The 25235-nt window shown below is 34.3% G+C and overlaps 1 protein-coding gene across 2 annotated transcripts in view; it reads left to right on the top strand.

The window, feature by feature from the left end:
• Positions 1 to 22901, top strand: part of LOC129222142 (DBH-like monooxygenase protein 1) — a 95224-nt gene extending 72323 nt beyond the window's left edge. Inside the window, exons 8-14 of one of the 2 annotated variants that reach the window (XM_054856597.1) lie at positions 1816 to 1873; positions 4697 to 4782; positions 9451 to 9489; positions 11916 to 11975; positions 15638 to 15774; positions 18570 to 18720; positions 22441 to 22901. In XM_054856597.1, the coding sequence (XP_054712572.1) occupies positions 1816 to 1873; positions 4697 to 4782; positions 9451 to 9489; positions 11916 to 11975; positions 15638 to 15774; positions 18570 to 18720; positions 22441 to 22620 (711 nt within the window). In that variant the 3' untranslated portion in view covers positions 22621 to 22901. The remainder of the gene's footprint in view (positions 1 to 1815; positions 1874 to 4696; positions 4783 to 9450; positions 9490 to 11915; positions 11976 to 15637; positions 15775 to 18569; positions 18721 to 22440) is intronic. The other variant, XM_054856598.1, reaches the window with a different exon arrangement.
• Positions 22902 to 25235: the final 2334 nt, after the last annotated feature.

The raw sequence follows: 25235 nt of genomic DNA, 5'->3' as shown, positions 1-25235 counted from the left end.
GTTACAACATTCAATAATTGCAGTTAATCTTAAAATCTTCATATTAAGGTTAATTCTAAAGCAGCCAATAAAATTTAAATTAAAAATTTAGCGAAGAAGAAATATAGGTGTGGTAAAAGCTATTCGTACATATTTGTATACCGCCGCATTTTGTGTAATTTTGTGTAAAATTAGTTCCTGACGTATATGTACCCTATTTTTGTTGAAATTTTATTGATAAAATAAAATTTAAAATATATTCGGGAAAATTTTCAGAATTAAAATATTTATATTTTTTACAAACTCTGAAATTAACTTTGGAAGTCACCTACCAGTTGAATGACACCCGGGCCAAACCACCCCCTCTCAAGAACTTGGACTTTGAAAAAAAGCTTTTTGTCTCTCAAGTTACAGCTTTCAAAAATTGAAAGCGCACTATTTGATCAATACCCCCTTTTTTTTTAACATTAAAGGGGGGTTGGGGGTTACAGCTAATCCTTCTCAATTTTTTAAAGGGATTTTTTAAAGGGATTAGGGTCATCTCACTTTTAAACTTGTAACTATTGGAAAATTTGATTTTTAATTAAATTTCTAACGTTGTATGCGTCTTGGGTTTACAATAAAAAGCAAAATGCGAAATTTTCATGAAAAATAATTAATATTTCAATCTCAGTTTAGAGGTTTCCCCCCTTCCCCTGAAGGGAGACAGGGAATTGCAAAACTACAATTTAAAATAGAAAAAAAAATCGGGAGTTGGAGTCGGGCGTTTAAGAATCCAGGAGTCGGAGTCTGTCATTTTCCTTCCGAGTCCGCAGCCCTGGTTATTACTATGAGAGTCAAAAACGTTTATCTAATTGTTTTAACCTGCTCGTTTTGCTCACTAAACCCCGTTCGCCATCTGCGGAGGGTGACAATTGATGATTATTAAGTTTTTTGTCCTTGGATGTCCGACTCCTTATCTCCGGCCCCTTAAGGGTGAGACAGGGTAAATGGCTTCCCCTGAATGTCCTGCATCCAACGGTACTAGTTTTGACTTGGTAGACATTGCCAATCCGGGAAGTTTACAAACACACACACGCGCACAGAAATAAATCAAATAGACGAAGGGGCCCCGTTCCCTGCTCGCTTTGCCCACCAATCCCACCATGATGTGCATCATTTCTAATGTTTTAGAAGCTAGATTTTTTGAAAATTAAACTGTTAAACTGTGGATGTTTTATTTCATAAGTTAAATAAACACTCATTAGAAAAATTAGTTGGTGAGTATTTTAAAATTTTTCAATACCTTAGTAGCATTTTTAGTGTATTCATTTTGATTTTGGATAATAAATTTAATGAAGGTTTAAGTAATCAATTGATTCATGAATCAAAATTGAAGAAAACTAAGAAAAAATTGAATTCACAAAATTTATCAAATTTACCCCTCAATATCCCTAAAACAAAAAACGATGTTTTGTGAACTTTTGTAGTTTAACCGAAATACATATCTTGTTGTTCTAAAAGATTCCAAACTGTACCTTTGTGAAAAGTTGAAATTGGAGAGCAAAATTACACTTTTCTAGAGAATCGCTACAAAAAGTTTAAATGCAGCAGTTCAATTCTTCTGGGGTGTAAGACACCTCACCCCTAGAAGTAAATATTATATGAGTTGAAGAAAAGTTTTCATTCTGAAAGACGGAAGTATTAAAAAGTTCATGGAACCTATTTTTTATTAAAAAGATTATTTGTGAGCATTCCAGTACAGTTTCAGTATAGAACGTGTGTGCATTTTAATCTGCGTAATTTTTACTTAATTATATTCCTTAAGCATTCTTAAAGTTTTTTTTTTCATTTCAGGTGATGCCAAAAAAGGGAATTAAAGTTTTGGGCGTGTTTCTTCATGCTCATTTGTTGGGTATGTTTTTTGTAACCGTTTGGGACAATTAGAAAGTTAAAAACCTGTATAATGTGAATTTCATTGTTTTTTGAAAGCATGATTAGAAAATGAGCAGTACTGCTTTCAGTATGAAAATGTCGCCTGTCAATTTAAAAGAGAAATTTAGAGCACATTACCGAGTTGCATAAATGTTCCTTTCTATTTTCATGTTCATTGTAGTATGAATCGTTTTTGCTGCAGTAGAAGAGGAACTCAGCTCTAGTGGTGCGTAGTTCAAACAATTAAAAAAATAATAAAATAAAAAAAATAATTTGAATTTTGACATCTTGAATTCAAATTATGTTTTTCGCAATCACGAGTGTGTGTATGTAGGCGTGTGTGTTTGTGTGTGTGGGGTATGTGTGTTGTGTGTAGGGGTATGTGTATGTGTGTGTAAGCATGTATGTTTGTGTCTGTGTGCTGGCATAAGTGTGTGGGTAGTTGTGTGTATGAATGTGTGTGTGGGGGGGGGGTATGTGTATGTGTGTAGGTATATGTGTTTGCGTCTGTGTGCAGGCATGAATGTGTGTGTATATGTGTGTGTGTAGTTGTGTATGTATGCGCGTGTGTGTAGAATATGGATGCAACCTGGAGACTGCTTTCGCTGTAGGAGCAGCATCGTGAGGAGCCGGTCGACGGGTGATGGTGCGGAGGGTGGCGGTGGGAAAATAAAATCAAAGGACATCAAAAACAGTCAAATGAGAACAATAAGCAATCGTGATTGCTCAATAATAAATAATGAAACAATTCCTTAGATGCGAACATAAAAGTTTTAGAAATCGAAAAAGTACCAAACTTAGATGGCAGAGGGGAGAGAGTGCACGCAATACTCTCTCGCAGGTCCGTCATTTACAAAAGCAAGGGGGGGGGGATATACTTAATGTAAATTGTACCAAAAAACCTCATGAACCACGTCCACTTACATGTAAATAAATTAATTTTCCAAAGCTGGAGGTGGGGGAAAAGAATGTTACAATTTCCAAATTGTCCAAATGACGGACCTGCCCAAAGTATGAAACGAAAACAACCTATAAACTTTTTGTACATAAATTAAGCATGATGTAGGATAAGCGAAAGCTCAAGTATACAATATTTTCCAGAGGTGAAAGAATTCTAAAATTGGGGCGAATTTAAAAAAAAAAAATGAATAAAGGACACTACTACACTTATATGTATATATTAGTGATGTACCGGATCGTTAAAAAAGTAGATCCGCGGAAACGGATACAGATCCGGATCATCAGTGGCAAGATCCGCGGATACGGATGCGGATCTCAAAATGTTTTTATCCAAATCAAATACCCAAGTGTAGAATTTTCTACGGAAGATATTCCCGTTAGGGTAATGGCACTGTTTCTTCAAAAAATGTCATCTACGGCGAAAATATTATCAAGGCTATGATTTACTCTTTAAGGAAATGTCTGTTAAAATTGAGGGAGAGTAAGCTTATTCCTAGATAGCTTGGTAGATGAAGGATACAGGAGCAAGAATGTAAAGCTGCTTCTGGACAGGGTAGAAATGATGAAATGCCATTCTATATTGCCATTCACAGAGCAAAATATTTTATTCGAATCTTTACTCACGTGTACTGGCAACGATATGGTTGATAGCAAGCGTAGAGCGCAATTTTAATTCGCTTCTTGATTATCATAACGTGGAAACGCCGTACAAAGATGCGCCAAAAAGCATCATTTGTGACGTCATCTAGACCACGCCTTGTTTGAAAAATCGGACATTTTAAAAAATTAATTAAAAAATAACTGTTGGGAAAATGAAAGAATTTTCTGGGTCCATGTTATTATTATTTTTTGCTTATTCTATCAATTTCAGTGACGAAAAGTACTACATTCGACTGAAGGAAACATCCCCATTGTAAAAAACGTTAAGGCGGTTTTTAATTAATAGTATCCCCGGTAATTAAAGTTCTATAAAAACGAGGCCAAGCTAAGAAAACTTTCGAGTAAGTCACCTTTTGAACGAAAAAAGCAACAATCAAAATAAGTTCATCTGTTTAGGAGCTACGATGCTACAAATAGACACACAGATACGCACTTTTAAAAGTTATTACCCCTTCCTTTTTGCGACGGGGGGTACGAATTGGCTTCGAAAATGATCCCTTATAATTTAAATAGAGAATAAAACCTAATTTAAACGGAATTCGAGTCTTTAATTCAAATATTTAAAAAATTTTAGAATAGAAAAAGATCCGTTTAAGATCCGCCAAAAAAGTAACGGATACAGACCTTTATTTTCCCTCGGATATCCGGAACATCACTAGTATATATATATATATATATATATATATATATATATATATATATATATATATATATATATATATATATATATATATATATATATATATATATATATATATATAGTTGCAAACAATCAATTACTTGAAAATTCTTTTGCAGTTTATTTCGCCAGCTGTGAAAATCGTGTAATTGAAATGAACAGAATGAACCTTTAGGAATGAACTTTCCTTTGCAACAATTGGTAAAAATAATTAGTGTTCGCAGTCATTTCTTAATTGCATATTTCTTTTCTTCATGAATACTTATGAGAAATTATTTGCATATTCCACTTTCTTCATGCGTAGCTTTGAGAAAAATTTAGCATTTAAGGTTGGGAAAATTTGAACTTCGGACTTAATCCCCTTTTTTGAGACATAGAAGAAATATGTCGTGCGTTTTGTCACATCTTATGTTTTCATCACACTTGTTATCAAATTTTTATTTTATGAATAAGAAAAAACTCCAGGCTTTAAACTCATTCGAAACGCATGTGTTTTGTCCATAGGTCGCAGATTGAAAGTAAGGCATTTTCGAAATAATGTTGAATTGGCTCCATTAGCGGACGATTCTAACTATGACTTTAACTACCAGGTGAGTTCGATCCATTTGCATATTATTACGAGTCGTAAATCATTCTCCTTGAATGAAAGTAATATTAACGTTTTTTTTTAAATAACAGTTTAATTTAACTTTGGCAATTCATAAAAGTAAGACAAAACGAAGTTCAAACTCCGAGAATGTCAAAAAATATTTAAAAAAAGGATGTCTAACGAACATTTGTTGATTAAAAAAACACCTTAGAAATAAATATGCTCCAACAATTGTACTCAATTTTGCATCTAAAATTTATTTATTAGAAAATTTTTGAAAAAATCGGTGTCCCTCTATTTTTACCAACACGGAAGTTCCTTTCTCCTCCCTGCTTTTCAATTTCAATCTTGCTTTTTGATACATGTAGCGGGGGGGGGGGGGGAGAATTTTGAATATTGGCGACACTGGAGATAAACCAAAAAAAATGTAAAGAGAAAGATATTAGCACTGAAGATTTTTTTTTGCTTTTATGACTAGTATTTGAAGCAGTTTTTGTTTTAGAAGCTTACACACTTTTTTTTAAAACTTAAATTGCGCGAAACTGTTCCCGTAATTCTTTATTTAGTGCTGAATTTATTATTGTAAACCACGTATTTAAAAGTAAGTAGTAGGAAAATTAATGCTTGAAAAGTCAAAAGATGTTCCTAAACTAAATACAATGGGGTAAAATATCAGCGGAAGGCCTGTATTTGAGAGCTACCTGCTTACATTTTGCAAAATGAAGGCCATTTCTCAGTGATAAATATTTGATGCTTTTGAAAACGTGGTAACTGTATCCACGGATATGATAGGCTTATAAACCTGTGTCTGACATAATTTGTAGGAGGTATTATGAAAGAAAACTTTTTAGTAGAATTTAAACAGGATGTCTCAATGTAAGTCAGAGTACTTTAAAATACTTTGTGAAAATTTTACAATATATTCTATTGACAACACTTCTATCAGGAAATATTAATAGAAATCCTGTAGGAAATGCATAAAACGGACCCAGAGATTCAAAGAATTCCATTAATAGAACTGCATTTACAGATATCGTAAAAAACATTCTTCAGAATTGTGATTTATAGTCGGGGCAAACCTAACCTGGCAGCTTTGTGAAGACTACGCAGATCTTAATCACAGGATTGCGATGATGCCGGGGTAGAGGCCTTCATTAATTACGTAAGAGTCCCCGAGGGGGAGAGGGCGGTTATAAAAACTCTACATACTGTTACTTTGGGGGGAGAGAGGGGTCAAGCCCAATCTTACGTTACATTTTCCAAGTCGGTATTTTATATTAGAAATCGCGCGCTCCAGTGGTTTGGAAGAGATTATATATCATTTGCTTCTGGAAGGTAAAAAACGTAAGGATGAGCTGTTTTTTACTTGTTAAACAAAGAATGAAAAGTGTAAAATGCAATAAAAGAAACGCACTATTCATAGCATGTTTTTTTTTTTTAAATTAGTATCGCATCGTATAATATATTTGAAAAATAAAAATCTTTAATTTGCGCCTAACTGGGAGTTTTAGTGTAACTGATCCGTAACAAAATTTTATTATTTTGAAAAACGAAATGGAATCTTACGTAAAAATAAGGGGGAGGGGTTTGAAAAATTTCACGTACCCTTACATGGGGGGGGGGTCAAAAATTTAAAAAAATATTTATTTTTATATTATATAAATCTTTTCTAAAATAGTTTTTTTTCTGTAACTAAAAGATTAATTAACTACCCATTCCACCTCACATACACATTTCACCCCACCTGACTCTAATTAATTAATGGCCCCTTGCCTTAGGCTTGCCCCAATTATAGGGAATTACTGTCTGCTCAGACATGAATATTGGTTGAAAAAGTACAATTCAACTGTTAATTTTAAGTTTCTTTCTCATTTTTAGTCAAAACTTCTAAATGGGAACCGCTAGCGAGACCAACTTTTAATCGGGAGGGAGGATAAAAATCCTCACTTGGGCGTCTATATTATACAAAAATACTAAAATTAGTTTTATGACTTAAATCAAGGGTTTTCCCATTTTCTGCGCAACTGACGGCAGAATGTTGGAAAAGCGAATAATATTTTATTCAAACATTTTTTAAAAATGTAAATACTTTGCAATGTCGCACTCATAAATTCTTTTTAATGTAAGAAATTCTTTTGTTTATTTAAGAATATATTTGACCGATTATGTCTGTCCATAAAGTAACACGAATGGTTCTAAAAAGGATATTTACTTACAATGTCTCAATAACTTGTTCCCTTCAATGTACTACGCATTGGCACTCGTATTTCCAACTGATTGAAGGCGCGATAGTTCATTTTCTGTTTACTATTTCAATAACTTTGACGATTTCTTAGTCATACAGTCATACAGGGCTAAATAAGAAGATTATGGAGATGTTCCAGCGTTGAAATTTCTGGAAGGGGCTACTTCTTGTCACGTATCACGATCCTCTTGCATGATTTTCCACAAATTATCTTCGTCGATTTTTGAAAAATTTCACACAATTTCTCAAATTTCGAACACTCAATCGAATCTCTGGATGAACAATTCACACGTAGATCAATTTTCGAATTCTACATTTTCCCGACAAGCGAGAAGAAGTATAAACGCACTTATAAACACAACTGACCGGCTACTGTGCATTCGAAAGCATTTTGGTGTTTGCTGGTGCAGGTTCGCGCACGTCCGTCCAAGGCATGGAGGTCCAAGGTCACTTTTACGCACTCCCTAGCATTCTGCAGCGGGAAGGTAATACGGTGGACCCTCGTTTCGTGCGGGTTTATTTTACGCGGTTTAAGATTTGCCACCTTTATTTTAGTTTTCGATGATGAATTTTGGTTTTGCGCGGATGGGACAATGCCAACCAAATAAAAATTTCCCTTTTTCAAAATCCTAACTCCTGCTACTGCAGATTACGCATAATAAACTACATTTTGGGTTGCTAATAATCGAGCTTGGGCCACTGGAGACATTTTAGGCAATTGGTTCCAGAGAGAGCTCTTTCCAGAAGTAATGTTATTAAACTTAAGAATAGCTTTTTGGATTAATAAATTATAATAAAACCAACGAGAATACCAACATCAATGATACAAAATCAAAAACGCCACATTGAAAATTTTTAGCCATTCCTTGACCGTAAAAAAGAATCTTTCTAATTTGTTAGTGAAGGAAGATTCTATCATGGAAATGACGCAAGGGATGAGTTAATGCTCTGCAAGGAACTACAGAGAAAATTTCTTAATGACTACCAAAAGACGATCATAGCCAGCTCCTTTTTATAAACACTAAATTAAGTTAAATTTTCTTTATGTATGTTGTGCATATTTATCGATATAAGTACACATTAAACTTTTTATATATTTTTATCTATCGCTAGAATGAAGTATTTTTTTCATCTATGGAAGCCTGGCCCCCTATTTTTACCCCCCCCACTATTGTTAAGTCTTAATTTACACGGTTTGATTTACGCGGCATTTCCGTGGAACGTAACCCCCGCGCAAAACGAGGTTTTCTACTGTATATACAGAAATTAGTTTTGGAGATATTTGAAAGAAACAAGTTTTGGATTCCATACTAACAATAAGAAAGGCTGGAATTTGACTTTTTTTCGTGCTTTAATTTTCAGCGGAAAACAAAATGATAAGCAAGCTTGCACAGTAAAGCTTAAGTGGGCGATTGTCCCGTGAGTAACGCTAAGTTTTTTTATTTTATTCAAGTAACCTTTAATTAAATATGGAATTAACTGTTATGCTTTAATAGTATATTAAATCATGTATTATTCCCCAACAGCATTATTTTTTGAAGACGTTGGTTAGCTGGAAAATATAAAAAAAATAGCGTTACGCACGGGACATTTTTTTCTAGAATCACACAAGTACAATAGATGACGAAAAGGAGGGGAAAAAAAACCTTGAAAAAATTTGCTGATTATATTGCCCTTTACTTTCTAACGGCAGTGTTTTATTTCCGTTGCTTTCTAAGCCAGCTGCAAAGCCAATCCCGTTATTTTATAGACACTCCTCGTATTAAACTTTTGGGCTGGCACCCTTTTCACTTAATCAATAAATCTAATTTTCAAGTTTTTGTCTCAAAGAAACAGTTTTAGCTGTCGGAAGAAAGGGAAATCAGATGGTGTAATTTGTGGTGAGAAGATTTCCACTATTATCAGCAGAAAAAGCAGTAAGGCTGAAACATGATGATGCAAGACCACACTGTTCAAGGCAAACCCTTAAAAAATTAATGAGCTGTGATAGGCTGCTTCACCCACCATACTCACTTAACATTGCACCATCTGATTTCCCTTAGTTCCAATCTTACAAAAAAAAAAAAAAACACTGAAAATTTTTTCGATAGCCAAAATTCCTTTACAAGATATTTTACTCAAAAACCAATAAATTTCTATCGATCCAGGATTGAAAATTTGTGCACTACACGGCAAAAGATTGTTGATAGCAAATGTAATTGCATCGTTGATTAAAAAGAAAACAAAAATAAATAAATAAATAAGTAAAAATTAATTTCTTTTTTTAAAAAACGACATTACTTTCCAGTCTTCCTAATAGAATACCATTTTTTCAATATGTTTTCCGCCATGGCTTCTAAAATTCTGTTACTATATTGTGTAAAAACACTTAAAGCTGAATTTTTGCACAAAAATACTAAAATTTTGATTTTTTCTTTTTTGTAGGCTTACCATCATTATTCAAAGGAAATAACCGTTTTGCCGGTAAGTATTTTTTTAAATTCATTTCTTAAATCAAAAGCATTTTTGTTGTTATTCCAATCTTTATTTAACCAACTCAAAGTTATAACAAAAAGATTAAATCTCCGAAAAAAAATTCTCATATCCACTCACATGTATGTGATTAATAATTAATTCTTATTTTCGTAAAATCCTCTTATATATAATAGCCGATGATCGATCAACCCGCGTGTTTCAACAATGAAACTTGCGCCACGGCATGATAATTTGACAATACGTTTTGGTAATGTTTAACATACAGGGAAAGGCTTTATTGTGAGAAGGCTGAACTCGATCCAGCAACTTAAGTTTTACTGGTAAGACTGTCATTTCAGGTCAATGAAGAAAAGTAAAAGTGGTCAACAATGAACGCTACCTACTGGAGTTTAGGGTTAATCCACTGGAGTTAGGGTTACAATTTCAACTATCAAAATATCACCAAACAGACAATAGCTTCGTTCAAATGTAGAAGCAATCTTCACCCGTCATACCATGACGGACGACTTTCTAGTTGTAAATATTCATGATTTTTAAATAATACTAACTGTACCCGACGCGCGTTGCTACGCCAACAAAAAAATACATCATTATATGATTTTCATGACAATCGGTTGAACGGGGCAGAAGTTGCTACTCTGCAGTGCCACCTGGTGGCGAGTGGCTTCAATGAGCATATTATGCACCTTCTCCGAGGAAAAATACGTATATATAGCAATTTTCATAATAATCGGTCCAGGTATCAAGTGAAGCCGTGACTATACTCAAATTTTGTACTCACGCAGTTTGCAAGATCAATCAATCGCTAAAAATATCAAATAGAAAAAGTTTTAAATCCCCCCCTTGCATGAAAAGCCATAAAACAATAAAGAAAGAATTTATTTGTTCAAACTCAAGAAAAATGGCAACAGCTAACTTCTTATCAATGAGATCTTTCGCGCGAATTAATTTCTGCAGGCGATAATTTTATTCGTATTTATCCAATGGATTGTGACTTAAATTGGAATAAAAAAGGAACTATCGATCGGATTTTTTCGAACTGGTCTATAAACATTCCCAGTACCAAAAATAACAAACGGTGAAAGTTTCAGCCAAATCTGCCGGGTAGGTTTTGAGTTCATGGATGACATACAGACAAACATTCATTTTTATATATATTGAAGCATACTCGTGCGCAATTGTTTTATTTGACAGTTTTTGTAGTACGCAGAATAAGAACAAATGGTGTACCCGATTTCAAAAAATCAAATTTTCGAAACTACTGCACATACTGCAACAAGCGATTCGTGATGTTACTAAAAAGAAATACACAGTATAACCTCGCTTATTCAGACTAACTGGGACCGAAAGCAAATGCGTATGAAGAAAAATTCAGATTATCCGGGTAATATGCAAAAGACATTCTTAAATAAGCAGACCTATATTTTATTACAGCCAGAAACGCGGTTTTGTAACAAAATTATATAGCATCGTTTCAAGCAAATATTCATCATTTATAGTTCAGCTGCAGTGGTGAATTACGCCAAGTAATTTCCCTGGCCATGTTGTTTGTCAGACTACTACAATTTATTCTGCGACCTATGCTGGAGTTGTACATTTAATCAAAAGAAAAAGAGAATATTTAGAGCAGTTATAGTTCCATTGCTGTTACTATAATTTAGAATTTTTATTTAAGTGAATATAATTTCTTCAACTCTACGAATTTGATCCGGATAAACTGGAGTTCCGGATAAACGGGGACCGGATAAACGAGGTTCTACTGTAGCAGGGATTAAGGATGTTCAGAAAAGCTTAAAATATCCTCAACGAAGAGGAAATTACTTCCCCGCCTCTGAAATGTGTTAAATTTATTAAAAGATTAAGAAATAAAAACAGATTCTTTTAAAAGTTTTGAATTTAAAGTTATTGATGTACACATATTAAAAATTTAATTTAAAACATTAAAAAAAATGTATCCAAATATTTGTTAGACTGAAACTAAATCAAGCGAAAACTATGAGCTATAAATGCCTAACTAAACTAAAAGCTAGAAACTATGTCCAAGTGAAATACATAATTTATCTTTTTAGATTCTCAGTTTTAAAATTCCATCGTTGTTCACTCCTATATCTAGATTTGTCTTACTCACACACGTGACACACCAGGGAATAGATCCCCTATTTCGGTGACGAAGTGACGTGATTAAAACATTACGGTCAACGAGTTATGATTCATAACCACTGACTATAGTAGGCGATGATATGTATTTCCAAGAACATTCTTATTTTAGTATAAAACTTAAAAAAAAAAAAAAAAAAATGCAGAGTGCAAAAGTCTTCTGAGGAGAGGAAAGATTAACCCCAATCCTCTTACTTATATTTCCGTAATCTAGTGCTAATACCACTTGCTTTTTTAAATATTTTAATTACTTGCAGGATGATCAAATAACGGTGGAGTGTACTTACGATTCTACAAAAAGGAATGAAACGACTTTCGTAAGTACATTTTGTTCTTATACATAGATAATGCATTGAAATGACTACACATGAGTAATTCACTTCTCATTTGTGAAGAATTATAAGGCATTTGTTACATTGTATACATAATAAGAAGAATAAAATTTCGATTTTGTACCTGAAATTCAAAAGGGAATCAGTTGGAAGTTTTAAGTTATGTTACGAGCATGTGACTGTGTATTAAGTAAGTAGTAAGCTTAAGCAAGTCTTCCGGCTTAGTTTTAAGCAAGCCTTCTAGCTAAAGTAGTAAGAAAGACTCCCGGCAAATTCGTAAGCAAGTATTTCGGCTAAAGTAATATGCAAGACTTCCGGCTAAAGTAATAAGCTAGACTTCCGGCTAAAGTAATAAGCTAGACTTTCGGCTAAAGTAATAAGGTAGACTTCCGGCTAAAGTCGTTAGCAAGTCTTCTGTCTAAATTGGTAGGAGGTCTTCCGGCGAAAGTAGAAATTAAAACAACAGTAAGCAAGTCTTTCAGCTTAAGTAGTGAGCAAGTCTTCCCTTCCAGCTCAAGTAGTGAGCAAGTCTTCCAGCTCAAGCAGAGTAAGCAAGTCTTCCAGCTCAAGCAGTGAGCAAGTCTTACAGCTAAAGCAGAGTAAGCAAGTCTTCCAGCTCAAGCAGTGAGCAAGTCTTACAGCTAAAGCAGAGTAAGCAAGTCTTCCAGCTAAAGCAGCATGCAAGAATCTTTCTATCTAAACCAGTAAGCAAGTCTTTCGGCTGAAGCAGTAAGCAAGAGTTCCTCCCCCCCCCTGAAGAAGTACCTAACATATCTTTCGGATAAATCTCGGAGCAAGGCTTCTGGCTAAGACTGCTTATGATTTATTACATTAGAAAGTAGAAGTCTGACCCGGAGTCTTAATTTATATCAGCTTCCTCAGATCCAACATTACAAATGCAATATGAATACCCTTTCGTTTCCCCACATGCCACGCGAAGTCATAAAACATGGCAAAAACATTTAAATGAAATTGGTATTTTAGTGGACTGGAAATTTGATGTCAACATGTGTGGATATCACGTCCCCCATAAGTAGATTCACTGTATGCTCTTCACTGGCTGCCGGCCAGAGAAAGATGTTAAATCCGGTCAGGCAGTTACTAGCTCGTTGTCAAAGCCTGACTAACTAAAAATGAGGCCCAAGGCCCACAATAATTTTGAGGCTCCTGAAGGCTATTATTTTAAAAATGTATTTTTTGTATAGTTGTAATGCTATGCATAATTCGTTAAGTAATTTGGGGCCCCTTAGGAAGAGGGGACCCCAGGCCCAGGACCAGTAGGAATGTGCGGTAATCAGGCCCTGCTCGTCGTATGACGCGTGGCCTGACATTCTCTTTCTGTAATAACGTTTTGGATGCGGCATGAAACAAAGGCAAAACAACAGGCCCCTTTACTTACTGTCAAACTATCGTCATTGTGTACCTGAGGCATCCTGTCATCTAGAGCCTCAAGCATTCTGTCACCCGAAACTATGACGCTCGATGCAGGCCCTTTCACGGGTATTAGCCATAGGCGTACCATTGGCTAGACGGCTGGCCTGGCATTGGCGTCATCATAATTGGATCATCGAAAGGCATCGAGTATCTGTCTGTGGAGAAATGGTGACTGTCGATGGGTATGGCGGCGACCCAGAGAACTATGAGAGTCAACCCATTTCGTCAAGTGTCACACCCGTCCTGCTCTGGACATTATGATTTGGGATGGCATTATGTTTGATCCGAGGACGGCACAGATATCATAAGTTAGATTGTAAATTACAACACAAAGAGAAGGAATTGACATCCAGGGCACTAGTGGAAGTCAAACCCACAACCTGCAGTACACGAAACATGTGCTTCTACCACTCTGCCACGTAGACCCCAGCAGTTTTTGTTAGTGGTCAGTTTTTATGTGCTCCTTCTTCTTCTTCATCAGCACAACAGCCTGGTGCAGGCCAAGGCTTTCTCCGTCTGCTTCCTCCAGGCGGTACGACACATTGCCAGGTTTCCCCACCTGTTCACTCCCAAAATTTCTAGGTCCCTCTCAACACTATCCAGCCACCTTGTTGCTGGTCTTCCCCTTCTCCTTGTACCCTCAATCTTCGAAAAAGTTAGCTTTTTAACCGGGTCCAGATCTGCACGCCTGCCCCAGCCATCTGATTCTGTTGGCTTTAATAACTCTTAAGATGTTGGGTTGTCTGTATTTATGGTATACTTCAGAGTTATATAAACTTCTTCAAGCATCATTTTCCTTTACTGCTCCAAAAATTGACCGAAGGATCTTTCTTTCAAAAATGAGAAGTCTGTTTTCCTCTGTATTATTAATTGCCCATGTTTTACTGTCGTATAAAATGATTGGTCTTATGAGGGTTTTCTATAGGTTTATTTTTGTATTAATGGAAAGGAGCTTAAATATTAATTGGCTCTTGAAGCTAAAGTGGCATCTATTTGCCATTAAAATTCGATTTGCAATTTCAACTTTAAACTCATTCTTACTCTGATAAGCGAACCCAAATCTTTAAACTGGGTGACTTCTCCAAAAGTATAGTTTCCAATATTAAGCGGCTGCACATCATGTATTTTAGTGCTTGCAACCAAAAACTTAGTTTTTCCTCGTTTACAGCCAAGCCCAACTCCCTGGCAGCGTTCTCAAGGGCAACAAATGCCTCCATCACATCCTGTTTTCCTTGCCCAACGATATCGATATCGTCCGCGTATGCCAATATCTGTATAGTTCTCTGCAGGATTGTGCCTCTAGTGTTGATACCCGAGTCTGGTATAACCTTTTCAAGGCCTAAATTGAACAAAATGCAAGACAGAGAGTCTCCGTGTCTAAGGCCTCTTTCTGTATAGAAAACCTCCGATACTTCAGACATGGTCTTAATTCTGCATTTTACGCTTCGCAAAGTCATTTTGACAAGATTGATAAGCTTAGGAGGGATTCCGAATTCGTACATTGCTTCGAACAATTTATTCATGTTGATACAATCATATGCTGCCTTGAAGTCAATGAACGGATGGTAGGTATCAATTCCGTACTCTTTGGTCTTTTCCAGGATTTGTCTTGTAGAGTGAATTTGGTCTATGGTAGACTTCCCCTCCAGGAAGCCACATTGATAGTTTCCTACAATTTTTGAAACATACGGAAGAAGTCTACGAAATAGAATGTTGGAAAAAATCTTAAAAGCCACATTCAGTAGTTGCGACAGTCCAGCCTGTCCCCTTTTTTGTGGATGGTGAAAATTGAGCCCTCTTCCCATTCAATGGGCATCTGTTCCTGGTTCCACACATCACTAATGATCTTTAAAAGCTCATTGTTCAACTCCGGTGCATTTACAATAAATAGTTCGGCTTTAATGCCATCTGGTCCTTCATGTGCTCCTAGTAAGCAATAGCTTTTCGTTTTCCTTTTTTGCGGTTTACTATTATTCCACAACAGAGTAACTAAAAAAAAAAACAAAATCCACGCTTTACTCACCTTTTTGACTTATGCCACTTTCATTCTAATCCGTCCTTGAATAAATTTTACATCATTAGAATGATTGAAGATGCTGAAAAGTTTATTTCGTCTCTGACCGTAGCATCGTTTCTGGGACATCACAAAGATCATACATGAAGGTACTGCAATGCAGTCAAATAAAATAAATTTCCTCTTTGCTCAATTTCAGGGTGGACTGAGCACCCAGGAAGAGATGTGCCTGGCATTCTTGCTTCATTACCCTAAACTCAAGCGATATGGTTCATTAAGCGCTCCGAGTGTAACCAGTTTAAACGAGATTTTGATCAATCCTTTGAAGCATCCAGAGTAAGTAATGTTCCTCGTCTCTTCTCCAAACAGACATTCATTATCCCGCATTTTACCATTTCATTTTTTAACTGCACGTCGTTAAGTAAAGTAATGGATGAGAAGATGCTTCCAATTTTATACAAACATTTTAGGAAACAATTTTACATTTTTTTTCTCCGACATTGTTAGTGTTATGGGTTAGTTAGGGGTGATGAGTAGGCTTGCCAGATTTCTGAAAAATTCAACCGGGACACCGGAAGAGAAGCCTCCCGCCCCCACCTCAGTGTCGCGAGTATTCAAAAAGGTTCACACCATTATCTAGTTTTTAGAGTATGTTAGACGGTAGTTCATTTTCCAGGCTATGAATAAATGGTCACTAAATTATGAACCAAAATCATGAGTAATAATACATGATCCGAGCAGATAAATTAATTTTTACATGTTAATATTTTAAAGTTACTTAAGGAAAGAGAAACACTTTGAATAAGGAAAAAAATTAACAATATTTACATGTATTTTTCATTAGCTCTTTTGGTTTCAATATTGTTGTAAATACCTTCACAAGCTAATTCAATAATTATTTTACGTTTTTATGTTACAAATAGCAAAATAGTTATCTTAAATAATCCTTCGTAGTTAGTTATTTTTCGGCTCTTTTGTTCATCTAAAGTCAATTTTATCATTTTCCGGGACGTGAAGTAAACCGGTCGGGACTCCGGGACGTCTGGCAAGCCAGTAATGAGTATATATAAAAGTTTTTTTCTTTTTAAATTTATGATAGCAGGCAAATATTAATATATGAAATACAAATATGAAAATCTAAAAAGAAAAATAAGTTCAACATTTTCTGAATAGTTCTCTTGCTTATTAGTATCGTCAGCTGAATAGTGCACAACAACGCGTTTTTTTCCACAACGCGAAATTTCGACTTACCCGAGGAGTCTTAGAACGTATCCCTCGCGTAAGTCGAGATCAGACTGTATTTCTTCTTCTATATGTTCCTATCGAACCAAAGTAAAAAAAAAAATAAAATAAAATTAAGGAAAAAAAAAAGAAAAAAGAAAATTCTCATGTAAGACAGGCTCTTCATTTAAAGTTTGTCAGGGGGTGGGAGGCAAAGGGTGTGTACGCAGCGCAAATTATTTCGAAAAACAAATAAAACCCTGTCGACGTATGTGTAAATACATTAATTTCTTAAAGTCAGGGGTTACGGGGGGAGGGCAATTGCCCCTTCTAGACCCCCCTAAATGATAGACCTGATGTCAGAATACTTACATTACGTTAAAAAATACTTTTACCTTGTGTATCAGCTGTTCATTTTGCTTTTCAAAGAGCATTCAATAAAAATATTTTTTTCATTTCGCGAGTCTCCAGTTCTATCTAGTCTTTTATGAATTCAGTCGATTTTTAGTGGCTTTCGGTTGATAATCGATAGCAGAATAAATCCCATATTGCTTTCTTTTTGATAAGATTTGTTACGATTAGAGAGGGGCGTTTTAGATAATCGATTGCAAAAAAAATCTCAAATAACTTTCTTTTTAATAAGATTTTTTATGGATTATAGTGAGAAGTGGTTTTTATGGATTATCGTGAGGAGTGTTTTTTTATGGATTATAGTGATTAGTGTTTTTTTTTAATGGATTACAATGAGAAGTGTTTTTTATGGATTATAGTGAGGAGTGTTTTATTTTATTAGGAACCCATTGTTTCGAATGCAAGTCCACTTTTTAGCCTAATTTTCCATAAAAGTAAAAGAAAGAAAAAGCAAGAAGTTTTGTCCAAAACGAAACGAACCTACTTTCCCGCACACCAATATCGACTTTCTAATATCCCATCCTGATACTTTTGAAATAGATTTCAGAAAAAACAGAAATCCATTTTATGAAAAACTTTGACGTAATAGGGGGAAAAAAAACAAACAAAAAAACAGATTATTTTTAAAAACAGGAGACCAAACAACATAAAGATTAGCCAAAACTTATTTTGCGTTTTTCCAAAGCATTAATTTCGCAGGGTTGTGCAATTAAAGCGACTAAATCACCTAAATTTGTCGTATTTTTCAAAGTTGAAAACATGCACACAGAAAAAAGAAGAAGAAGAAAAAAAGAAAGTTAAGAGGAGAAAAGGAAATATGATACATAATTAATGGTTGTTCTAGTATGCTTACTGCCAACGGATACAATTTATGATTTATATGCTCAAATTTTATTCAAAGGTTACGAATATTTATATCGACTTGAAATGCATACTTAGTACATATTTAAAGGAAAATTATAGTTCTTTTTTTCAATCGAAGACTTATTGAGAGCGGGAGATAATAATATAGGGTTTATATATGTCTTAGAGAAAAACAATAACAAAAAGTTCATGTTTATATTCGGGGAAAACTTTAGAGACACTCAATATTCTTTTTAACAGAGCGATGGGAAAAAGGATTGTTAACTTTTCTGCAATATATGTAGACTTCTATAGGCAACAAAGATTAAAAAAACTTTTTGCAATAACTAATTAAAGCTCTCTGCAAATTGTACACACATTCAGTTCTTTTTTCGGGTTATTTTAGTTTAAAATATAAAACATCAACAATGAAAAAAAAAAAAAGAAAGCAAAAGAAACATCGATGCTAGAAAAAATATTGACAAAGGCATCAAAGTTTCGAAAACATCGACATCATAGTCGCACCACTGGTATCGACAAAAAAGTATCTGATTACGAAAGTAAAAAAAAAAAAATGTTAAAACTATTGTTTGAGCTGGTTTTAATACTAAAGGCTTCAAATCGTTATCATATTTTATTTTTCCCTTTAAATGCAGGTTATCAAAGAAAGATATTCACGATGGTGTCGTCAAAATGGTTCTAACGAATGAGGCTTGGAACCAGTTAGACGTTGTTGAGACAGGGGAAAAGTTACGAAACTCTACACATTCTGTTTACTGCTATTTTGGAAATGGAAACAAACTTTCCGTAAGTATAGTAAAGCTATACTATTAATATTTTATATGCACCGGCCACTTGCTGCCGGCCACATTGTCTAGTGGTCAGAGAACTACGATGGAGGTCATGAGTTCGAATCCCGGCATGGATGTACTTTTTCTCATCTGTCCTCGTCCTTTCTTTGTGTGAATGTGTTGTTATGCTGTGAATGGTTAATAAAATAATGGCCCCTATAAACGGGTCCTTATGGCATGCATGTGCGTACTCTGGAGGTCGGACTTCACACCAAATTACGGTACAGTTGGAAAAGTGAAGCAGCGCACCACAAATTGCCAGCCTAGATGGCACAAGACAACAACAATCTGCTTCAGAAATTTCTTTGTTTCAAGTGTTAAGTAGGAACATATTTGCTATGAATATTTCGGAAAAATTTGTCGCATGATTATAAAACCGCTGCTGATTGCAGAATTGAGCCATGGTTTACATTGTGCTGGGTACACCCGTCATTTTGCTATGGGATCATCTTTATTAATTGCTTATGATCATCTCATTAAATTATTATCTCCAATTATTATTTCTTTTTGTACGTGGTGAACATATTCTGCCAGTAGTGTGATTGTGGATTCTATAAAGTGTTTTTAAAAAGATTCTGATTGTAGTTTTAAAATGTTAGACTGCGAAACTGGAACTTAATTTGAATGTTTTGCAGTGCGTCTATTTTTTCATCTTTAAAAATGGATAGAATATGATATTTTCGAATAGAGAAATAAATCTTAATTCACCTTTGTTAAATCAAATAATTTTCGCATCTGCAAATTTGACAGAAGTTGTAACATTTCATACAATACCGAGTGTATATTCTACTACTGTATGTTTTTGTTAGCCGAGACCTTCCGTCAATTTGCGCATGCGTCAGGTCTGCTCTGATTTTATCAAAATAGGTAGGGAAACCCGGAAGTAAGAGGTGCAAAATGACGTGTTCAGTAGTTCTTCCAAAGCAGCGTCGAAAAAGACAGAGATAACAAGTGCGAGCGGAAATTGTCCATCCTCAGCCTCTCGCCCCTTTTTCGAATGGAATCTATCTGAGAGCTAGTCTTTGCTTTCGAGAACGGACAGTAGATGCACAGGCTGCACATCCTTTTCTCACTAGTTATAAAAACCAGTGCCATATGCAGTATAACACCCCGGTTAAAAAAAAGTGACAACTCAAAAAGAAAAAAAAAACTGCATTAGAGAAAATTAAGGTTTTACGCAACAGTATAAGCGAAAAATGTATAATGTGATGTTTACCAATTAGTTTTTTAGTCTAAATTAATGCTGCATATTTAAAGTTCAAAACTTTTCCCTCTAAATTATGAAATTTTAATGATGTGTCACTTATTGATTATATTGCTTTACTCGTATGTCACCAAGGCTGCATTGCCAAGTGCAAAAGTCGTATCTGCAGCTGAGCTTAATCTGAGAAAAAACGGCTATTTAAAGTTTTACGCCCCCTTATATTTAATTCAGATTCCACTTTTTTGGAATTTTTAAAAAAGCATTTCCCATTCACAAATAACAGTAAAACATTGCATGCAGGTAAAACATGTGATAAAGAACTACCTCGTGACAATAACTCATTATTAACAAAAAATGTAGATACAACTTTTTTTCTTAGCACGGCATTAGGGCCAATTATGTATGCTAACTTCGTGCGAGTTTTGTGGCGGGAAAGATAATTAAATTTATATTTTAAATCAATTACTAGTAGGAGAATGTGGGGCAAAGCGAAATAGTGAAATATTTACTCCGCTTTTAGTGCCACCTATATAGTAATATTTTAACTATGTAGTAACACATGTAGTCCATTCCAGTCAAGAAAAAAATACCTTTGAAAATCGAAGAATATGATAATACAAGCAATTTTCAAAAATTGATACTCGTATTATAATATTTTGTTGTGAGTCAAAAATTATTTTCGTTATTATCAAATGACATTATAACTTCAAAGGAAAGAAACCCCTCTCTCCTCGACCAGTTTTAACTAAAAAAAGAACCAATTCTTCAACTAGAATCTAGTATTCCTTTTCATATCCAGTTATCTCAAGCAGCTAACATTTTTTACATTGATTGTTGGAATAGCAGAACTTTCAAACAGAACATATGATTCTTGTTCAAACTGAGGACTCCCCCTCCCCTGTTGCTTATTTAGGAAATACCTGTTATAAATTTTGCATTCTTAAAGCCAATTACATCCTTAGTGTGACAACTTATACAATTCTTCGATAATAGTGTAAAAATGTTCAGTATTTGGAATGTTCTTCACTCAATCATATAATTTGGTTATGTTTTCTGGACATAAAAAAAACCAAAAAAAAAAAAAAAAGAGAAATTTACAAATTTCGATTAATGAAGAAATGCAATATTTGTGTAAGTGGAACTTTCCTCGACTTTGAGAGTTTTAGAGGTCACCGATTTTTTACGTTTAAAATGAATTAGTTCTCGCATTCAAAGATTGCAGCCAAGTGATTATTATGTGTTTTTAAAAACAGAATTATAAATCATCTCAATTTTAACTGAGATGCAAAGCTGATAGGTGATAGTACATTTCCCATGCAGCATTTTTCATTAGGTAACGCCAAATTTTTGAGACCACAGTTTCTCAACAATGCTTTTGGAAAGATTTCGACAGCTGAGGCACTTATAAAAAGGATCATGTGACTGGTCACTTTACTAATCATAAAGCGGATGACAATGTCAGAAACAGAGACATCAGAAATAAGGACGTCAGGATTATCGAAGTGAAATCAGTAAGCAATCTTTTTGACTGTTGAAAAAAGAGGCACATTACATGTAAGATATATGGTATAACTTAGCCATTTCGTAAAATTCCAAAGTTTTACTTTTTTAATGATATCGTTGTATTAATTTTTATCGTTTTTTCACACAATGCATCTACAGTGCTGGCCAAATTATTAGACTAAAGAGTTTTTTTGTTATTTTTTGTGCACTATTTGTACTAAAATACTATTTATTTTTCTGTTAAAGTATAGTACATACGGTACACTGATTATTACGTTATTTTGGCATAATTTAATGTTTGCAGGTGGCAGCACTGTCTGCTTTGTTTATCTACCTACCAGGAACATAACCTCAATCAGCTTAAACAGTTCACTAATTCTTTTTATTAGTGTGTTCTGTTATATTTAAAGTTAGTTTTAGGTAATTAGTGAGTATGTGCATGTGAGTATATATAATAGTGAGTATAAACAATTTTTTACCTCCTTTTTTAAAAAGTTAAGAAATGGTGTAAACCTTGTGAAAAGTATGCCAAAAAGACTTACAATGCTCATCAAGAACAAGAAAATGCATACTAAATATTAGATAGTTATTTCACTACATGAAATACACCACCAGCTCAGTCATTTCCAGCCGAGGACTGCAGTTTCGTGCTTATTAGCACTCATCAGCCTGGCAAGCTCAGTCACTTTCCTATGCCGGGCTGATGAGTGCTAATAAGTACGAAACTGCAGTCCTCGGCTGGAAATGACTGAACTGGCGGTGTATTTCATGTATTTCTGCTTTAGCCCTGGCTATTGGGCGGTAATTTACTGAATATATAAATTATTTCACTGTTCGTTAATATGTCTATAGTTATGTAATCAATAAAGAATTTGCTTTTAAAACAGTCTTAGTCTAATAATTTCGCGACCACTGTAAACTATATTGCTTTTAAGTTAAATTTGCTTTATATAAACATTTTGCTTTTAGGTTAAAGGCTATATTTCATACCCAGAAAACCTGAAGCCATATAAAGTGCCGACGAGTTGCTCCGACCAAGAACTTCCACACCTCGATGAACATGTTGTAGTTGCAAGTGCAACAGAAAAGCTATTGAATCATTTTCTTATATTTATTTGCTTTTTGACGTATTTCTCATTTTCACTGTAGTGCGATTTAATAAAATTCCTAACTTTTTTTTAAGTCTTTGAATGTAAAGGGACTCGACAATACAATGTATTTTAAGTTATAGAGAAATCATAATTAATTAATAACAAAATGAATATGCAAGTGCAGTATAACCTCGATCATCTGAAGCTCTTTTAACCCAAACCTCGTTTAACCGAAGACTGTTTTTTCGAGTGTCGGTTCTTTTTCGGTAAGTAAACAAGAATATCAATTCAAGGTCACCAGAGGAATTACTACCACTATAAATAATTCTTGTTTTTAAAATACTGTTAAATTCGGAAGCGTTCAAATGCGAAAGTAAAGTCAAACTGCATTAAGTAATTATTCTTCATTAAGTTTTCAAGTCTGAAATTATAATGCAAAAAATTAAGTTTGCTACATTACTGGGAACACAATAACAATTAATGTGTACTCTATTATCGCTGATTAAAACACTGTATTTTCTGGCTTGTCTGATATTTATTGAACTAATTTCTTGTTTATAATTTTAGTGATATAACTAAACACATCACATTTAGAGTTCTATTTTTGAACATGCACTTGTTTAAAGGCAGAATTTAAACTTCAACAGTCTCTTAGCAGTTATTTGAAGTATCCCTCTTTTAATTGGAAATTTTGATTTACCGAAGGTGGTCCAGTCTCGATCACTTCGGTTTATTGAGGTTCTACTGTATTTGGAATACATTTCTTCCACAAAAGATCTGTGAAAATATAAAAAAAATCGTGTTACTCATAACAAATTAATGTGTTAAAATTTATTCCACCTTCTTTCCATCGTACGATAGCCTATGAATTTGGAACCAGCGTGTCAACACCAAATAATTTTCCCACTCTCCACCCATTTCCCCTTATGGTTGTCATGCAACAGTGAGGCTTTTGCAACACATAAAATACCTTATGTGCTGTAGAATGTAGAAGCAACCTGGGGGGAAGTTTATAGTACTGTAACCATGACAAGCAGTAGGCACTTGCAACACATAAAATTCTTTACGTGTGATAGAAGTAATGTGGGGAAGAAGTTTATAGCACTGTAACCATGACAACCAGAAGGGGTAATGGGTGGAGAGTGGGAAAGTTATTTGGCCTTGACATGCCGATTCCAAATTCATAGACTATTTTGGCTGCAGCTTGCATTGTTAGTGCATAATGTTTATACGAGTTCTACGATTACTTATTATTACAAATTGCATTGTAAAAAAATAGATAATCTTATGTTGTTATTTCTAGTGATTAAAAATGTTTCGGCACATATTTAGTTTATGTTGCACATCGTATTAATTTGCAGTTATTTGATTAAATTATTTTCATTTTGTTTCTAACAAAAAAAAAAAAAAAAAAAAAAAAAAAAATCAAAAAAAAAAAAAAAAAGGAAAAAATTCAAAATCATTTGAATTTTGACGCTTTGAATTCAAATTATGTTTTTAGCAACCACGAATTGCAAAAAGACCCTGCTCGTTAGGTTTCATGTATCTACAAATGGAATGGAAACGACCAAGATATTTGCAGTCGTCATATTATGACTGGTGATTTTCTAGAGTAGGTAACGAAAGGAAGAAAAGAAAAAGGAAGAAATGGTGATTAGGATGCGGTAATAAAGAAAAAGATTTTATGGCCGATATCTACCAGTAAGCTTATCGTAAAGATTAACTACAGCTTATAACGTTGTGTTTTTCATTTCTTATTAATCTTAAATGATGGGAATTAGAAATCTGGAAACTTTGTTTATTTAGATGAAGTTTTAGTGTGTCATCTATATAGGTGTTTTAAGTCTGCTTTAGTTAATCTCTGGGGTAAAAATATGTATAAAATTAAACCGCAGATGATTTGTAGCTATGACAACGAGAATTTCGATAAAAGAACCGTTGTCATAGTAATATAAAAAATCAGAGCAACATCAACTTTGGTCAAGTGAAGATAATAAGAAATTCGTGATTGCCCCCCCCCCCCCAAAAAAAAACAAGATTTTCCCTTATTTTATTTTGTTTCTTGTTTTAAAAACTTATGTATAATTTCTTTAATAACTATTTTTTTATTGGGGATTACTTTATTGCAGTTTTTGAAAAGTCATTTAAGTCATTGACGCAATACGTGCATTTTACCAGATTGCGTGATAGTTTTTGTAGTAGTTCATATCTCTGTATATCAGAGAAGCAAGAACAATCACTTCCAGATTTTAACCATTAGTTGAGCTGATTAGTTTATAGTTAAAATCCGTCCACGAAGCAGTCAACTTTTCGGTGCAACAACAACAAATGTGATGCGGTGCCCTAATATTGAGTTATAATAATCACATTTCAATTAATCCTATAATGTAATCAGTATTTTTATTTGGAACTGTAACAAGCAACGGCACTTGCAATTCAAACAATTAAAACAATCTGAAACTATACGTACATTCTTAGTTCAGAATAGGACATTGATTTTTGAAGTGTTTAAAATTTTGCTGGAATCGGGGGGTGAAAAAGTTAGACGGAGGCAGAAAAAAATTAACTAACTTTACGACAACTTTTTGCAAAACTGATGTCTTTTCACACTGGTTGTGGTTCCAATGAAATAGAGAGAAATGGAATCCATAAAAATAAACAAAAATGTATAGA

Source organism: Uloborus diversus, chromosome 5, assembly GCF_026930045.1.
Source record: "Uloborus diversus isolate 005 chromosome 5, Udiv.v.3.1, whole genome shotgun sequence".
Taxonomy (NCBI): Eukaryota; Metazoa; Arthropoda; class Arachnida; order Araneae; family Uloboridae; genus Uloborus; species Uloborus diversus.
The sequence above is the reverse complement of the archived record's forward strand: the minus strand, read 5'-3'. Positions and strand labels throughout refer to the sequence as shown.